Source organism: Seriola lalandi, unplaced genomic scaffold (assembly GCF_002814215.2).
Source record: "Seriola lalandi dorsalis isolate HSWRI2012SDOR001 ecotype SW California unplaced genomic scaffold, Sedor1 jcf7180002054478, whole genome shotgun sequence".
NCBI classification, from domain to species: Eukaryota; Metazoa; Chordata; class Actinopteri; order Carangiformes; family Carangidae; genus Seriola; species Seriola lalandi.
The window spans coordinates 15,817-30,816 of NW_019525031.1; the positions used below are offsets into that span (position 1 = coordinate 15,817).

Genomic DNA, 15,000 nt, shown 5'->3' on the forward strand with positions numbered 1-15,000 from the left:
CCTGCTTCGCCTCGTTGATGGCTTTATCCAGCATGAAGGGAAACTCCTGCACCTGCCTCTTCAGACAGTTGTAGTCACAGGTGAGAGTCCTGAGCGCCGGCTGTAAACTGAGCAGGTTCATACGCACTCCTGAAACACACACACACACACACACACACACACACACACACACACACACACACACACACACACACACACACACCTGATCAGTCGCACACTGTGACAAGAACAACACACATCACTGGTCCAAAGACAGGAGGGAACAGACAGGAAGTGGTCTGACCTGCCAGGTTCTCGTGGACCGCCTTCATCTCGCTCTCCGCTCTGATGAACGCCTCCTCGATCACTCGGTTCTTCTCCTCCTCCAGGTTCTGCATCTCCGCCTCCAGCTGACCCTGAGCCCGCTCCATCTCTCCTTCATAGACCAGGATCTGGAGGACAGAACCCAGAGTCTGAGAGCGGGCTGACAGACAGGACCGGCTGACCCAACAACACACTTTGATAACAGCTGAGGAGATCCAGAACCAGAGTGGAGTGAACCTGGAGCTGCTTAATGAGCTGCTTGATTAGTTATTGTTGAGTTATATCATTAACATTTAATATGATGTTAAACCACTTTGTCTGTTTTTGTTTATTTATCAGCTAAAAAACAAAGAGAATAAATCTCCCGTCAGGGTGGATCTAAACTCTCTGACAAAGTTTAGTTTCCACTTCATCCCTGTTTCTATATTTATACTTTATAAATATATGAAACTGTTGATTATTATTCCTAAAGATTTAAAGATTTCACACAAATAAAGTGACTTTTTAAAAATGATAATTCTACATGTTCTTCGTTCTTCTTTTGCTCCACGGTCACATGATGCTCACGCTCGCCTCTGATTGGTTATTCCTTCTCTCATCAGTCATGTGATCACGTGATTCTTCCTTTACAGCCAACAGCTGTTTCACTCCGTTGGTTCTTCACACACACTCTGTAAAGTCATTCTCACAAGTCTGATCTATACAGGCATTGATCCATAATTTGATCACTTCCTGATTTCAATTAGAAATTTAAACTGTATTTACTCAGACAAAGTTCTTTCGTGGCCGTTCGTGTTTTAAGGTTTAACATTTGACTTTCAAATTAAACAGGTCAATAGAGTTTTGTTTTGGTATCAAATTAGAATTTAAATCAGAGACGTCCTGCAGGTCTGAACTCCTGACGACCTCATGTCACTGTGGACGAGTCGACCTCACCTGGACGTGAAGGTTAAACTCAGGATCATGGACAAACCCACAACCTGCATCACAACAACACAAACTACCAAACTACAGACAGGTGAACTGACCACACAGGTGAAACGAGGAGCCTGAGACACTGGGAGGCTTCACTCACACCACAGGAACTAATCCAGTTTAAATGTAGTGTGAACGCAGCCTTACTGGTGTGGAGGGATACAAACTGGGAGAACTGGGAGAGAGAAAGTTAATGGGACGGGTTCAAATCACAGACTGGGAGAGCTCACAGAGTCTGACAGGTTCCAAAGCTTCCCAGTAAAACCAGTTTACCAGTTAAACCACATCCTGACCATTCCTGCACGTCAGTAATAAACTGAAACAGAAACTGAGAAACCTCGTTAACAGCTTTAATTGATACTAAATGTTTAATTCTCACTGAATCTCAGTTCTACACAGGATATAACTGTTGTTTGATCCTGTAGTTTGACTTATTAAATCATTATAATTAATCAACGACATCACTTCCTCTGAAACGTGAAGCTTCTATGAGCCTCGTTACCTGGAGCTCAAAACAACCAGCTGAACGTGCAGCAGTGAGACGCTCAGGTAAAGCTTTGCCCTGGGTCTTTTCTCTCAGGCTGACCTACTTTACTGCAGGAGCTCCTTGTGTTATTACAGCCTGCAGACATTACTCAGGGCTGAAAAACAACTGCAGACTTTGTTTTTCAGGTGAAAAGAATCAACTGGTGGTTTTGTTTTGCAGCTTTGGAGCCTGAGCTCAAGGTCAGACGTCAGGGAGAGGAGGGGTTACTGTGACCTCTGAAACTCAGTGATGTCACAGGAGAAGAGAGGAGGTGGGGCCAACCTTGGACAACCTGCAGACCACCTCACTGTTGCCCCTGCCGACGGCTTTGGAGAGGAGGCTGCAGAGACGACCTCGATCAGTGAACAGCTGCAGCCGAACGCATGCACAGAGGAGAAGGTAGAGATGAGGAGGGGGGAGGGGGGTTCAGTCTGAAGTCTGATCTGAAGTCTGTTTATCCACCAACCTCCTTCATCACAGTCATCATCACCTGCCTCACTACACAGCTGTGGCTCCATCACACAGTGAGGTTACAGATCCAGCTGTTTCCTGGGCTTTAACCTAAATCTGTTTATTTATAGCTGAAATATTTACTATGAATATAATAAAGTGAGACGCAGATCTCTCTGTACAGGGCACACATGATGACACACTTGAAACATCTGTAACATCCGACTCTGGAGGAGTCAGAACTACAGAAACGCTGACTGAGCAGACTCCCTGTGACCTGGATCGGTTTGGGACTGAGACAGGAAACAGGAAACAAGAAGCAGATGTGCAGCAGGTGAGCGTTACTGTCACAGGTGACGTTACCTGCGTCCTGAGCTGAGCGCAGGTCCTCTGAGACTCGTGCAGCTGCGTCTCCAGCTCCCTCAGCAGCTGCCTCTGGACGGAGAGCTGCTCCTGCAGGGCGGCGTTCTTCGTCTGCATCTCGGCCAGAGCTTTCTGAGAGTCGGCCGACTCCACCTCCACCTTCTGAGTCACATACTGAACAATGACAACGAGAGCTGCCGTTACAACCTCGCACATAAACACAGAGCAGCTACAGCAGACCGCAGATGAACTGAACTAATGATGTTTGACCCCCTCCCTCGAACACTGTCTCCTCACCTTGACTCTGGGGGGCGCCGCTGCCTGTCTGGCGAGCTCCTCCTCGCACTCCTGCAGTCGCAGGGAGAGTGTCTGCTCGGCCTCCCCCTTCCGCCGCCGCGCCTCCTCCAGCTGCCTCCGTCCGTCGTCCAGCTGCCGGGTGGAGTCGTCCAGCTGTCGGTGGAGCGTCTCCACCCTGGAGCTCTTCTCCAGCAGCTCTCGCTCCAGCTCAGCCAGCCGCCGCTCCCTCTGCCGGGCCTGGCTCTCCCAGCGGGACACCTCCCTCCGCAGGGACTCCGCATCCTGCAGGACAGAGTCAGGGTTTAGAGCACTGCAGCTCCTGACTGTGTACCTGTCTGTGTGTGTGTACCTGTGTGTGGTGATCACCTGACTGTGGGGGCAGTGGCTGCAGCTGCAGCTCTCTGCAGCAGCGTCGAGCTTCTGAAGCTCTGAGCTCCTCCATGACTTCAGCTCCTGCTTCAGATGCTCGTTCTCCACCACCAGCAGCTCCAGCTGCTTCTCCAGGTCTGTCGCCCCCTGCAGGACAGGAGGACACAGCCGCTTTAACCCCTTTTAACCCTTAAATACTGTTAGGGGCAAATTTGACATTTGACAGCAGTAAAAAGACCCTAAATGTCTTTTATCCTGAAATTTTATGACTTTTCGTAAAGTGAGCCAAAAAACACAAAAATGAAAATATTGTAAAATATTATACTTTTGTACAGGTGCTGTGAATGTCTGACCCGTATCTATTGAAGTGGATTGTAGATCCACAGATATTAGATCTGTGGGTCAGATGAAGGAACATGGAGGTTTCAGGGGATCTGGAAACTGTGAAACTGTACATGCCCTGTCTGTGTGTATTTGTTATGGGATTATGTTATGCTCAAACAGCATCATATATGGTGCACATAAGGAACAGAGGTCACACAGAGGTCAGAGGGTGCCTCGACACAGACACCAGATCTGCACCTGCAGTGTAACAAAACAATGTTAAAATAAACATTAGAACCATTTATTCTGATCTGAGATGCAGTAGATGTTTTTCTCCAAAAACCAGTGATGAAAACCGAAAAGATACTCTCTCCCTGCTCTGACACATTAATGAAGGATTGATCATCTTTGGGGTTTATTAATCAGCTTGTGAAAGTGAACCTGCGAACCTGTGTCTGACTGCACACACTTACAAAAGTGAGTTTACAGGTAGAAAACTAAATGTACAACTTTACAAAACTAAGTTCACAGACACTAAACTCTGTTTTCACCTTCTTGAATGAAATAATATTCTATACTCCACATGTGAGACTGTGTGGATCTGTATTTCTGCTCTCTGAGGACATTCTGGTCCTCACTACTGTAAAGGTCTGAGTGCAGGTTCAGGTGAGTGAGGACGCTTTGAGGGTTTTTTTTCCCAGGGTTCCTCAGGAATGTGGTCCAGCAGAGTCTCACCAGTTCAGAGCGAAGTCTCTCCACCTCCTGAGTCTGATCCAACAGCTTCTCCTCCAGCTCCTCCACCTGCAGAGACCAAGACACCACAGCAACACAACATCATCACCTCAGGTTCAAACCGTCGCTTTCATCACGGCAGCCCCAACAGCACATTTATCTTGTATTCAAATCCAAGCACATTTTTTGTTTCCTCTCAAAAACTAAAATATGCAACATCTTCAGTTTCCTTCTCCCTGAAACCAGGAAACATGAACATGAATTGAAATATGAAACTGGAAACCAACACATCTCGTTTAACCTCTTAAACTTTCACCTTTTACTCCACTTTGAGTGACGAATATGAAACATGAATATATGAATATGAATACGAGAATACAAGATATTCAAGCTTCTATCATGAGCATGAAAATCTCTGTGGCATCTCGTCCAATAGTGGTTCAGACATTTCTAACAAACAATCATTAAATGAAGAATTTACAAATTCCCACTTTGTTTTCAATCAAACTTTATTAAAACATCACGTGTCGTCTGAACTGTGTTGTGTATTGTAGTTAATTGTGAACTGTCACCCGGTGTATGACAGATATTGATTACAGTCGGTCTGATGATGTAACACTTCCTCTTTGTCTAATTGCAGTCGAACAATGAAACTCAACCTGCTCTCACACATAAACACAGAGTCACTTCTGATCCACTGAGCTGAGAGAAACCTCATTAAACCTGCAGCAGCTCAGTGAGGTGAAGCTCTGACTGAGAATAAAGCCAAGCTGTCAAAGTGTCAGACTGATTTTACATGTGTTGCTGATGAGCACACTTCAGTCTGACAGCTGACGGATCACCTGACCTTCAACCTCCAGGTGTTTGTTCAAAGACGAGAAACAAACTCACTCCAAACTACGAGACGTCTGCAGAGTCATCTCTGAGAATCCTCCTGTTTCCTTCAGGATCACAGTGATAGTGAGAAATGTCTGAACATCATGCTTCAGCTGCTGGTGATGAGACAGTCTGACAGTCTCCATGGAAACAGATACAGACTAAAGAAAGTTTTCATCTTAAAGAGAAAGTTTCTTACTTGGTTTAATTTTATCCTAATGGGTCTTACTTAAAATGTTTTTAATTATTCAAATTTCAAATTAGTTTTTGTTTTTAAAAGCAGTTTCAGTGACACGTTAATCTTCTTCATCTTAGTCTGAATGTTGCTGTATAAACAAACGTGTGTTGACAATGTAAACACATTACACTGTCACCAGTAAACAAACAGTAGCTTATTAAAATGTTAACGACTTCCCAAAGGACTTTACCTGTGTGCGCAGCCGAGTAACGAGCTGCTCTTCTTCTGGACAGATGAGACGATCTGAAGGTTGATCACCGGGCTGCAACGCCCTCTCACCTGCACACACACCCACACACACACCCACACACACACACACACACACACACACACACACACACAGGTTTCACTCTTGCTGCACCATTGTCAAAGAACTACTTGTGGTGAAATCTTCACCCGTCTGACACTGACATCATCTTCAGTTTAGAACCTGGACCTCATGGACAGGTGCGGTCTGATCCCACAGCTGATTTAAATAAACCATCTCCTCCTGCTGTAATCTCTGCTCTCACCTGTGGGTGGGGCCGACAGCCGCTCCTCCTGCAGCGTCTGGACACCTCCTCCTCCTCCTCCTCCTCCTCCTCCACACAACTTCTCCTGGACGCTCTGCTGCTGCAGTTGCTGGAGCAGCAGGTGACGAGTGACTTCTTCAGAGCGCAGACGAGCCTGAAACTCACACACTTTGTCCTGTAGAGTCTGAACACACACACACACACACACACACACACACACACACACACACACACACACACACACAGAAACATGAGTGAACATCATTTATTCACTCATGTGGAACGAACTGTTTCTAAAGGCGGGAAGCTTCAGGAATCCTGATTTTTCTTCAAACACGTCTACAGCTCTACGACGTCAGGAAGACAGGAAGAGGAGAGGGAAGACTAGAAAGAAAAAGGAAACGTGTACAGAAAGCAAAAAGACCAGGGGACATTTCTCTGAGTCACTGCAGCAGAAACTATGAGCCACTAAACGACTGAGTGTTTTTACGTTGGCAGGCGTCCACCAGCAGGACCAGGTAACCTTCTGCAGGAGGAGGACAGCGTGGAAAAGACGGACAAGATGGAGGACAGAACAGAGACGAGGACATCAGAGAGGGAAAACACAGTTTGACAGCAACATCGATGAGAGACAGAGAGCAGCAACCTGCAGAGTCACTACAACATCAGACCGCATCAACACAGATGTTACAGATGTTACAGATGTGGCGAAGTGACGTCTCCCTGAGGTGGAAAGAGACTCAGCTGAATGTTGACTGTACTGATGTCAGCTGTGAGTCAGCACTCTCTCTCTCTCTCACACACACACACACACACACACACACACACACACACACACACACACACACACACACACACACACACACACACACAATGAAGAGAGTGACGCATTTGCCTAATGAGTAAAAATGTGTTCAGACCCAAATAAGTCCTGATTCTCTGCAACAATAAACTGAACATGATTAACAGTTTGAGTCTCTGTGGTGAATTTGAATCTTTGGGTCTCTGGTTGTTTGAATCTTTGAGTCTCTGGTGGCTTTGATTCTTTGTGGTGGTTTTGAATATTTGAGTCTCTGGTAATTTTGAGTCTACAGGGAGAATTTGAATCTGAGTCATTGGTGGTTTTGAATCTTTGAGTCTCTGGTGGCTTTGGGTCTTTGAGTCTCTGGTTTCTTTTGTGATTTTGAGTCCCTGTGGAGAATTTGAATCTTTGAGTCTCTGGTGGTTTTAAGTCTATGGGGTGGTTTTGAATCTTTGAGTCTCTGGTGGCTTTGAGTCTTTGTGGTGGTTTTGAATCTCTGTGGTGGTTTTGAGTCTTTAAGTCTCTGGTTGTTTTGAATCTTTGAGAGTCTGGTGGTTTTGAGTCTTTGAGTCTCTGGCGGTGAATTTGAATCTTTGAGTCTCTGGTTGTTTTGAATCTTTGAGTCCCTGGTGGCTTTGAATCTTTGGAGGTTGAGTCTTTGAGTGGTGGTTTTGAGTGTCTTAGTTGTTGTTTGATTGATTTTCCAACAATAATAGTCAACACTCTGGTGGAGGGAACAGGTCGACCAATCAGATTTCAGGAGGACCTGTGCCCCTCCTCTGCTGCAGTGTATAATGTGCGTTACCTGGATGAGCAGCTGCTGGCTGGGTGCGTTTGTTTCGGTCAGCTCTGCGGTCAGAGACGGGCGCTGTGAGAAGGCAGCGGTGGGCAGAGACAGGAAGGAGCCGTCGTCTTCACCATCACTCATCAGGAAGTCCACTGAGCTCGCTACGGACACACAGGAGGGACAAACAGAGTGAAGCTTTTTCAGGTTTTATCTTCTTCTGTCAGTAATTGTTGTTGGTTAAACTCCGACTCGTCCAGCTCACCAGACACCAAATGTACATCTTTATGTGAAACAGTGTAAATCTCTTAGAGGACGAATGTAAACTAATCTATAATCAGATTATAGCTAATCAATGATTAACAAAGTAGATGAGAAAAAACCTGGACCAAGTTTTTTCTCCTGAATCAGCTCTGAGACGATCCCCTCCTCCTGAGTAAACCTCCTGAATACCACAGGAACCAGCCCGACCACATAACAGGTGATAACAGATGCTGATACAGTAACCTGTGTGTGTGTGTGTGTGTGTGTGTGTGTCACAAGTTTGCCAGAGTGTACAGGGCCTCAAATCTTATCAACCTGAGAACAATCTGCACTCTGTGGGAAAAATCTGAGCATTAAACAGACTTAACACACACACACACACACACACACACACACACACACACGGTATTCAGACCTGCACATTCGGACTCAGACTCAGGAAAAACCTGCTTTAAACCAAATACTGCGACATACTGACGGATTAGAAACAAGGATTAAAACACACACACTCAGAAAACGCTGTGTGTTGCTTTTTCAGGGCGACACAGTAAATGTTGACACTTGCAGAAAAAACACACACACACACACACACACACACACACACACACACACACACACACACACTCGTTGCTGACTCGTAACAAACCAAACGACAATTGTCATTTCTTGTTGGCGTTGTGTATTTAACCTGCAGGACCTACTTCTTACAACCCCCCCCCCCCACCCCCACCTCTGTCGACACCATTCTTATTATGAATCCTACAGTTGTACAGCAGCATTAGCACAACCGCTAACACTGCGTCAGCCACTCCTAGTTACAAGCTACAACATAAACAAATGAAAGATGCTAACTACGCTAACGGTTCTGATCCGTCTGCATGTCTCTGGTTCTGGTCTCAGACTCCTCCTCTGAGTCTGGGTCTGACTGAGGCTCAAACATGAGGCTGAGTCTCTCTGATGTTTCCTCCTCTCACCATCTTGATGCTCTCTGCTCTCTCACCTGTCCACCTGGAGCCAGCAGGTGGTGGGCGGGGCCAAAGGCCTGGTCCAGAATTTCTTCCTGGCCGAGTCCTGTTTTCTCCATATGTAACTTGTTTTTTTTTACGGTGTTGACATCCATCTTCTTTCCACCACTACTTGTACCAATGCTGATGCTGCCACATTTCACACAATCCTCTCTTTTACCCCTTCCTTTGTTGTTGAGTCATGTGGTTGAGAGTTTATGTGTTTTATGTGCTGAAAATTCTAGAAATGAATCATATTTAAAAGGAACCGTCACATTATTTATTTTCAGAGCAGGTGCAGATGGAAACTCGTCAGCTGCTGACCACAGAAAGGTTCGTTGATGTGTGTTTGTTGTAAATAAACAGATTCAATTAAAACTCTAAATGTTCTTGTCTACAGTCGGACTCTCGTCATGTTTGTTGTTCAGACTGAGTGAAAACAGTGAAGACGTCACTCTAGACTAAAGACCTGATCAAAGATAATCAGCAAATCAGAGACTAATCAAGATAACGAATCTTATGTTTGGACAGATGTTCAGTCGTCTTCTGCAGCTGTTTGTCTTCAGTCTGAAATACATTTCATTAGTTAAATTAAACTCAGGGTTTGTGTTTGGTTCTGGGATGAATGCAATTCAATATTATTTGTGTAGCACCGGATCATTAAAAACATTATCTCAAAGCTCTTTACAAGGAAAGGTCCAGACCTTACAGACACATTACAGGAGATCCCCATATATGTTATTTTATTTTGTAATATTGAAATAAAGGTTTGTGGAAAATCATTAAGAAAAAAATAATCTTGCAATATTCCCCACAACGCTCTAACAACAGCAGAAATATTAAGTGTAAAGACACCAGGGTATAAAAAATATGGATCATTGGCTGCATCTGACAATCCTTTCATTATCATTTAACCTGCTGGTTATTTTTAAAGTTAATCATTTGGTCTATAAAAGGTTAAAAACATGAAACATGTCCAGCAGAGTTTCTGAACTGAAGGTGACGTCTTCAAACCAAAGAGATTCAGTTTAATATCAAATAAAAGAGGAAGTCCTCAAACTGAACCAGAGACATGTTTGACTTAAATGACAATGAATATTCAATTATCAATATCAAAGCAAATTCATTCAGTCCATCAACCACTGCAGATCTACACACACCTGAAGTTTTAATCATTAATATTCAGGTTCAGGTGAGAAAAGACTTTCATGGAAACATGAATCAGTAAACCTGCTGGACATGAAGAGAAACTCTCTCTCTCTCTCTCTCTCTCTCTGTTTCTCTGACAATAGCTGCAGTGTTGTGAACCTGATCCGTCCTGAGACTCTGACTGTAAAACGATCAGCTGAGAAACACGAATGAACACATGAATAAATAAATAAACAGACAGATAGAGGTGATGTTTTCAGCTCACCTGTTCGTCCCTCTGTAATCTGCACCCTCACACACTCCTCTGGTTCCTCTGCCTGTCGAGCTCCATTCATTAATAACAGGTATGACTCACCTCGCCTGCCTCCACACACACACACACACACACACACTCAGACTAACACACTCTCACTCCCCTGTCATGCCAAAAATGCAGCCATGCTGGTGTTTTTTTTTGTCCCTTCAGTCTAAGCTCCTCCTCCTCTGCAGCAGACGTCTGACTCACCGTCCAATGAAATGTCTTTCTTCCAGAGCTCCTGCAGGCAGGGGGCGTGGCCGAGGTCCCAGGTCTTTCTTGTGCCGAACATGACCGCCGGGCTGAGCAGAGCGCTGGACCGCTGGACCGGCTGCAGACAGACACACACAGAGACCACGTCACACCTGAACGATACAGTCCAGACTCCATCTGCAAATCAACTGATTCTACTGTCAGAGTTTAAATCTATAATATTATATTTCTCTTCCTGTGCATGTGTTGTTGTTTATATCTAATCAAACTGTCCGTTAGCAGCAGCTGAATCAGCTCCTGTCTGCAGTGTATCACGCTGTTCAACTGTCACTGGAGCACTGTGAGACTGAAGGAAAAATTAAAACCAGGAAGATTCTCTATGAAGTTCTGCAGCTTCTTCTTTCTTTTGGTTTCTAAGTGGATTTCTGGACTTTTATTCCGGAGGGACATCAGAGATGATGATGTCATCAGAAAGTGAAGTCGCACTGAATCAGATCAACATGTTTCAGGTGTGTTCAGGTCTGAGTTTTCACTCCAGGAGGATGATTTTAGACACAAATAACAGCAGTCGGTCTCACACACACACACACACACACACACACACACACACACACACACTGTAGTTTATACTCATTCCCACACACACTGTCCTGCTGCCCCAAATACTCACTACAGCTCCAAATGTGGATTAATCCACCACTGAAAGTAGTCCCCAACAAATGCTGTAATTCCTCCTGTTTGTTTGGTAAAAACTACAATGAGCAGCTGTTCGAGGAAACAGCTTTTTAAATATTTACGTCTTCAGGAGGAACCAATGAGTTCAGAGCTGAGACACAGACAGAGGAGAGAGGGAGTAAAGAGACGGACTGACACACAAATAAGAACATTTACAGCTAGGAGCAGCTGGGTGTGGTCAGCAGGACCTGTAATCACACCCAATGATGATGTCACAGTGTACACCTGTACGTCACTGCAACCAGGTGAGGTCAGCAAAGGCAAGACTTTCAGGTTTAAGTCCCTGCAGCAGAAACCTGAAGACAATCTGGATCAGAGTCCGTCTGGATCTGAGTGAGTCTCACTCTATAATTCAAAGTCTGAATACACCTGATGAACTCAGTCACACCTGGATCAGAGGTTTCAGATCACTCACTGGACCAGGTGAGCTGGTCCACAGACAGACAGACACAGATCCAGGTTGGAGCAGTCAACACTTCAGTCCAGACTGTGAACACAGACAGACGGAGGTCAGTTCTGGACCGACTGCTCCACTGAACAGACCGAACAGCATCCAATGGATTAAGAGTCGGAATAAAGTGATTAAGTCTCAGAATAAAAAGGAGCCATGCTGTCTTCTTGTCAACTGTTTTTGACTGGGACAGAGACGGCTGCTGTTCACCTGGTTTTACAGCCCCCCCCCCCCGCTGAGCCTCCAGCTCCACCACAGGGGAAACTCAGACTCTACTTTATGCAAATATCCTGCAACAACCAGGAGCTCAGAGTTGTTTCTGCTCCACTTCACAAAATGGCTTTAAACCTTTTAAACTAAACAGAGGAAAGACGATTGTCTCAGTCCTCAGACTCTTTATTCTCTACGATGTCTTCAACGAGACATGAAGAAGAAAAACGACGTGTGGGAACTAATCACTGATGTCGTTGGTGTGTCAGTCAGCGGCAGCAGATACGCCAGAAAACAACAGAAGACATGAGACACTTTATTTGTCATTGTGGACAAAATAAGATAAACACCTGAGACAAGTTAGTTCTTATCAAGTGATCTGATTGGTCGAGAGTCATTCCATGAGGCTGATATAAAGAACAACAGCACTGGGACCTTTAACTCCACGTATCCCTCCTCCTCACAGCTGTTCTACCAACGTTAATCAGCGTCACATTAACGTCGTTATCGATCTCAGACTGTAACAAACAAAGATGAAAATATTTCAGAAATAAGGTTTGAATGAAACGATGTCGTCAGGAGAGGATGAAGGAAGAAGGTGGATCCTTCAGGAACACCTGAGCTACTGTCAGGGACTTGTTTATGTGTTGCTTAGCAACAGTCCAGTTGGAACTAATTGTGCTGGTGTAAACAAATAAATGATGAAATAAACAAATCACAATCTGTTGTTGTTTATTGAAGTAATATGTGGCTCGTAGAACTGTTGTATAAAAGAAACATCACCCTGAGGTTGTGATGGATTCGGTGCTCAGCCTGCGGCCTCGTACCTGTGACCTGTGACCTGTGACCTGCGACCGAATCACAGCCCTGCTGATACTCAAACATCACGACCTCAGTGTGTTTCAATGAGTCACAGTTTTAGTTGGAACGATTGTTTTTCCATTTTCACAGAACAAAATGATGATGTGATTTCTGTTGGTCTTCCTCCCGTCTGGAGAACATGATCTATAGCTGCAGTATCTGTAGAGCCACAGCGCTTCATCTATGGTCTGTTGTTGTGACATATTTGATCTTCATCTACAAACTGCAGCTCCTGGAATTTGGATTTTGCACTTCACCATATTGAGATTTTGATTAATTGTTCAGCTCCAATATACAGTAAGTATAAATACAGGCAGCTGGATGAGGACTGATAACAGCAGCAGTTTAGAGGAGCTGATGTAAATTAATGCTCAACAAGAAGAGAACCAACAGAACTACAGGGTCATGAGAGGTCAGATACTGATGCACCGTCTGGCTCCGGTTAACACAGCTGCACCTGAACGCACCACTCACTAAAACAGAGTTTTGAACCATTTCTACTCAAACTGATAAACAATAAAAAAAATACACAGGTAAAGTCTCTGAACCCTCAGCACTCTGGACCAATCAGATGACCCCTGACCCTCGGTTCTTACCCGACCATGTCCACAGCGAGGTTTCCTCTCTGAGGGGGGGCCGAGCCGCTCTCTGTCCAGCCAGCTCTTGTTGATCAGAGCTCCCACCCAGCCCAGCATGCTGCCTCTCCTCCAGGCTCACATCCTCTCACCTCCACTGGTCCCACTCACACAGAACCAGCGAGCTACTGCTGAGCTGACATAACCTGCTGAGGAGGTTCAGGTGGAGCGGCCCCGCCCACACACTGACCTGGAGGCAGATAACCCAGCTACAGTCTCTCTGAGGGAGCACACCGGAGATTATGAAACCTGATCTGAGACCAGAACCCTCTCCAGCCTGGATGAGCTCAGTAATCTGTTAATCCTGGGAGCAGATGGCCTTTTTAACCCACGACTGACCGCAGCACCAAACACAGGTAAGCAGCTGTTTACTACCACATCACTGAGTCCGTCATGAATGACTGAAACTTACATTCACAGGTAAACACACACCTACTGATACCAGTATATAATGTGTATACATCATCAGATTAATCATTTTAATTCTTTACTCTCTTTGACGGCCACAAAGTTATCCTCATTTATTTTATTCTGTTCTCCTTGTTATATAATATTTAAATTTTACTTGTAGGGTAAACCAGGGTAAGATGGCCCCCAGAGGTAAGAAGCCCCGCCCCTCTAATTCCCCTCCTGACCACCAGATGGAGCCAAGGTTCATCTCAGCTCTGTTCTTGGATGGTAGTGGTCTTTCTAATGTTTGACTATCACCAAAATGATTTTACTGGTGGGAGGAAATGAGAAGAGATGGTTTAGAGGTAAGTTGATGTTAAATATTTTTACAGTACAAAATAAAGAGTCTGACATACAAAACCAATTTTTGTCGGGACCACAACAGCTGATCAGCTCTATAATGGCGAATGTCCCTGACTGACTGAGTGATCATATTTCCACCATTGGTTAACTGAATGCCACATGACTGGACCGTGTAGCTGCTCTGGTTTCCCATGTGCTCGGGAACTGAAGGGAAGAGGAGGAGCACTTCCAGTACACTGAGCCTCGCCTCCATTACAGCAAATAAACAACGTTGATTCCATGTGTCATCATTACTAAAGGAGGCAGAGGAATAACTAATCATAAGACACACGAGCAGAGAGAGAGAGAGAGAGAGAGAGAGCAGGAGAGAGAGAAGTCATCGCTAACTGCTAAAGACGCTAGCAGATCTGAATAGCATGACAACAACAGAAACACCAGTAACAGGAAATGAAAACAATAAAACAACAACAATAAAAACCCTGTTAAGAAATAAAAGGTTTCTGTCACCTAAAAAGCTATACAGCTTTTAATTTGAAACAATTACAGGAAGTGTTGACTTTGTATTAACACAACAGATGGAGCAACTGAGGACAAGGCTTCGTACAAAAAAATACACCTTTGACCAACTCTACATATCAAACAGAGCTCTGACATCACAGCAGCGAACAGCTGATTCTCGAAAACGACAGGACATTCCCTCCTTCAGACAATCAACATTTTCACTTTTACTTTTCAGTTTTAGGCACAAAAACAACGTTTGTGTTGTTTTTCAGCTCAGTCTGTAAGAACGTGTGTGATCGATCGATAATCAATAAGAGAATTCATCCGGGTGTTAGTGCCGAGTTGCAGGTTTGTGTTGGGGTCTACAGAGTTTGGAAG

At 44.8% G+C, this 15,000-nt stretch overlaps 1 protein-coding gene across 1 annotated transcript in view; it reads right to left on the reverse strand.

The window, feature by feature from the left end:
* kifc3 (kinesin family member C3) overlaps window positions 1-15,000 on the reverse strand; it is a 35,817-nt gene that overhangs the window by 10,855 nt on the left and 9,962 nt on the right. Inside the window, exons 2-11 of the mRNA XM_087175627.1 lie at window positions 10,474-10,594; window positions 7,573-7,715; window positions 5,966-6,149; window positions 5,644-5,732; window positions 4,343-4,408; window positions 3,281-3,430; window positions 2,915-3,196; window positions 2,618-2,791; window positions 284-431; window positions 1-129 (exon numbers count right to left, since the gene is read on the reverse strand). Coding sequence (XP_087031753.1) covers window positions 1-129; window positions 284-431; window positions 2,618-2,791; window positions 2,915-3,196; window positions 3,281-3,430; window positions 4,343-4,408; window positions 5,644-5,732; window positions 5,966-6,149; window positions 7,573-7,715; window positions 10,474-10,594 — 1,486 coding nt within the window. The remainder of the gene's footprint in view (window positions 130-283; window positions 432-2,617; window positions 2,792-2,914; window positions 3,197-3,280; window positions 3,431-4,342; window positions 4,409-5,643; window positions 5,733-5,965; window positions 6,150-7,572; window positions 7,716-10,473; window positions 10,595-15,000) is intronic.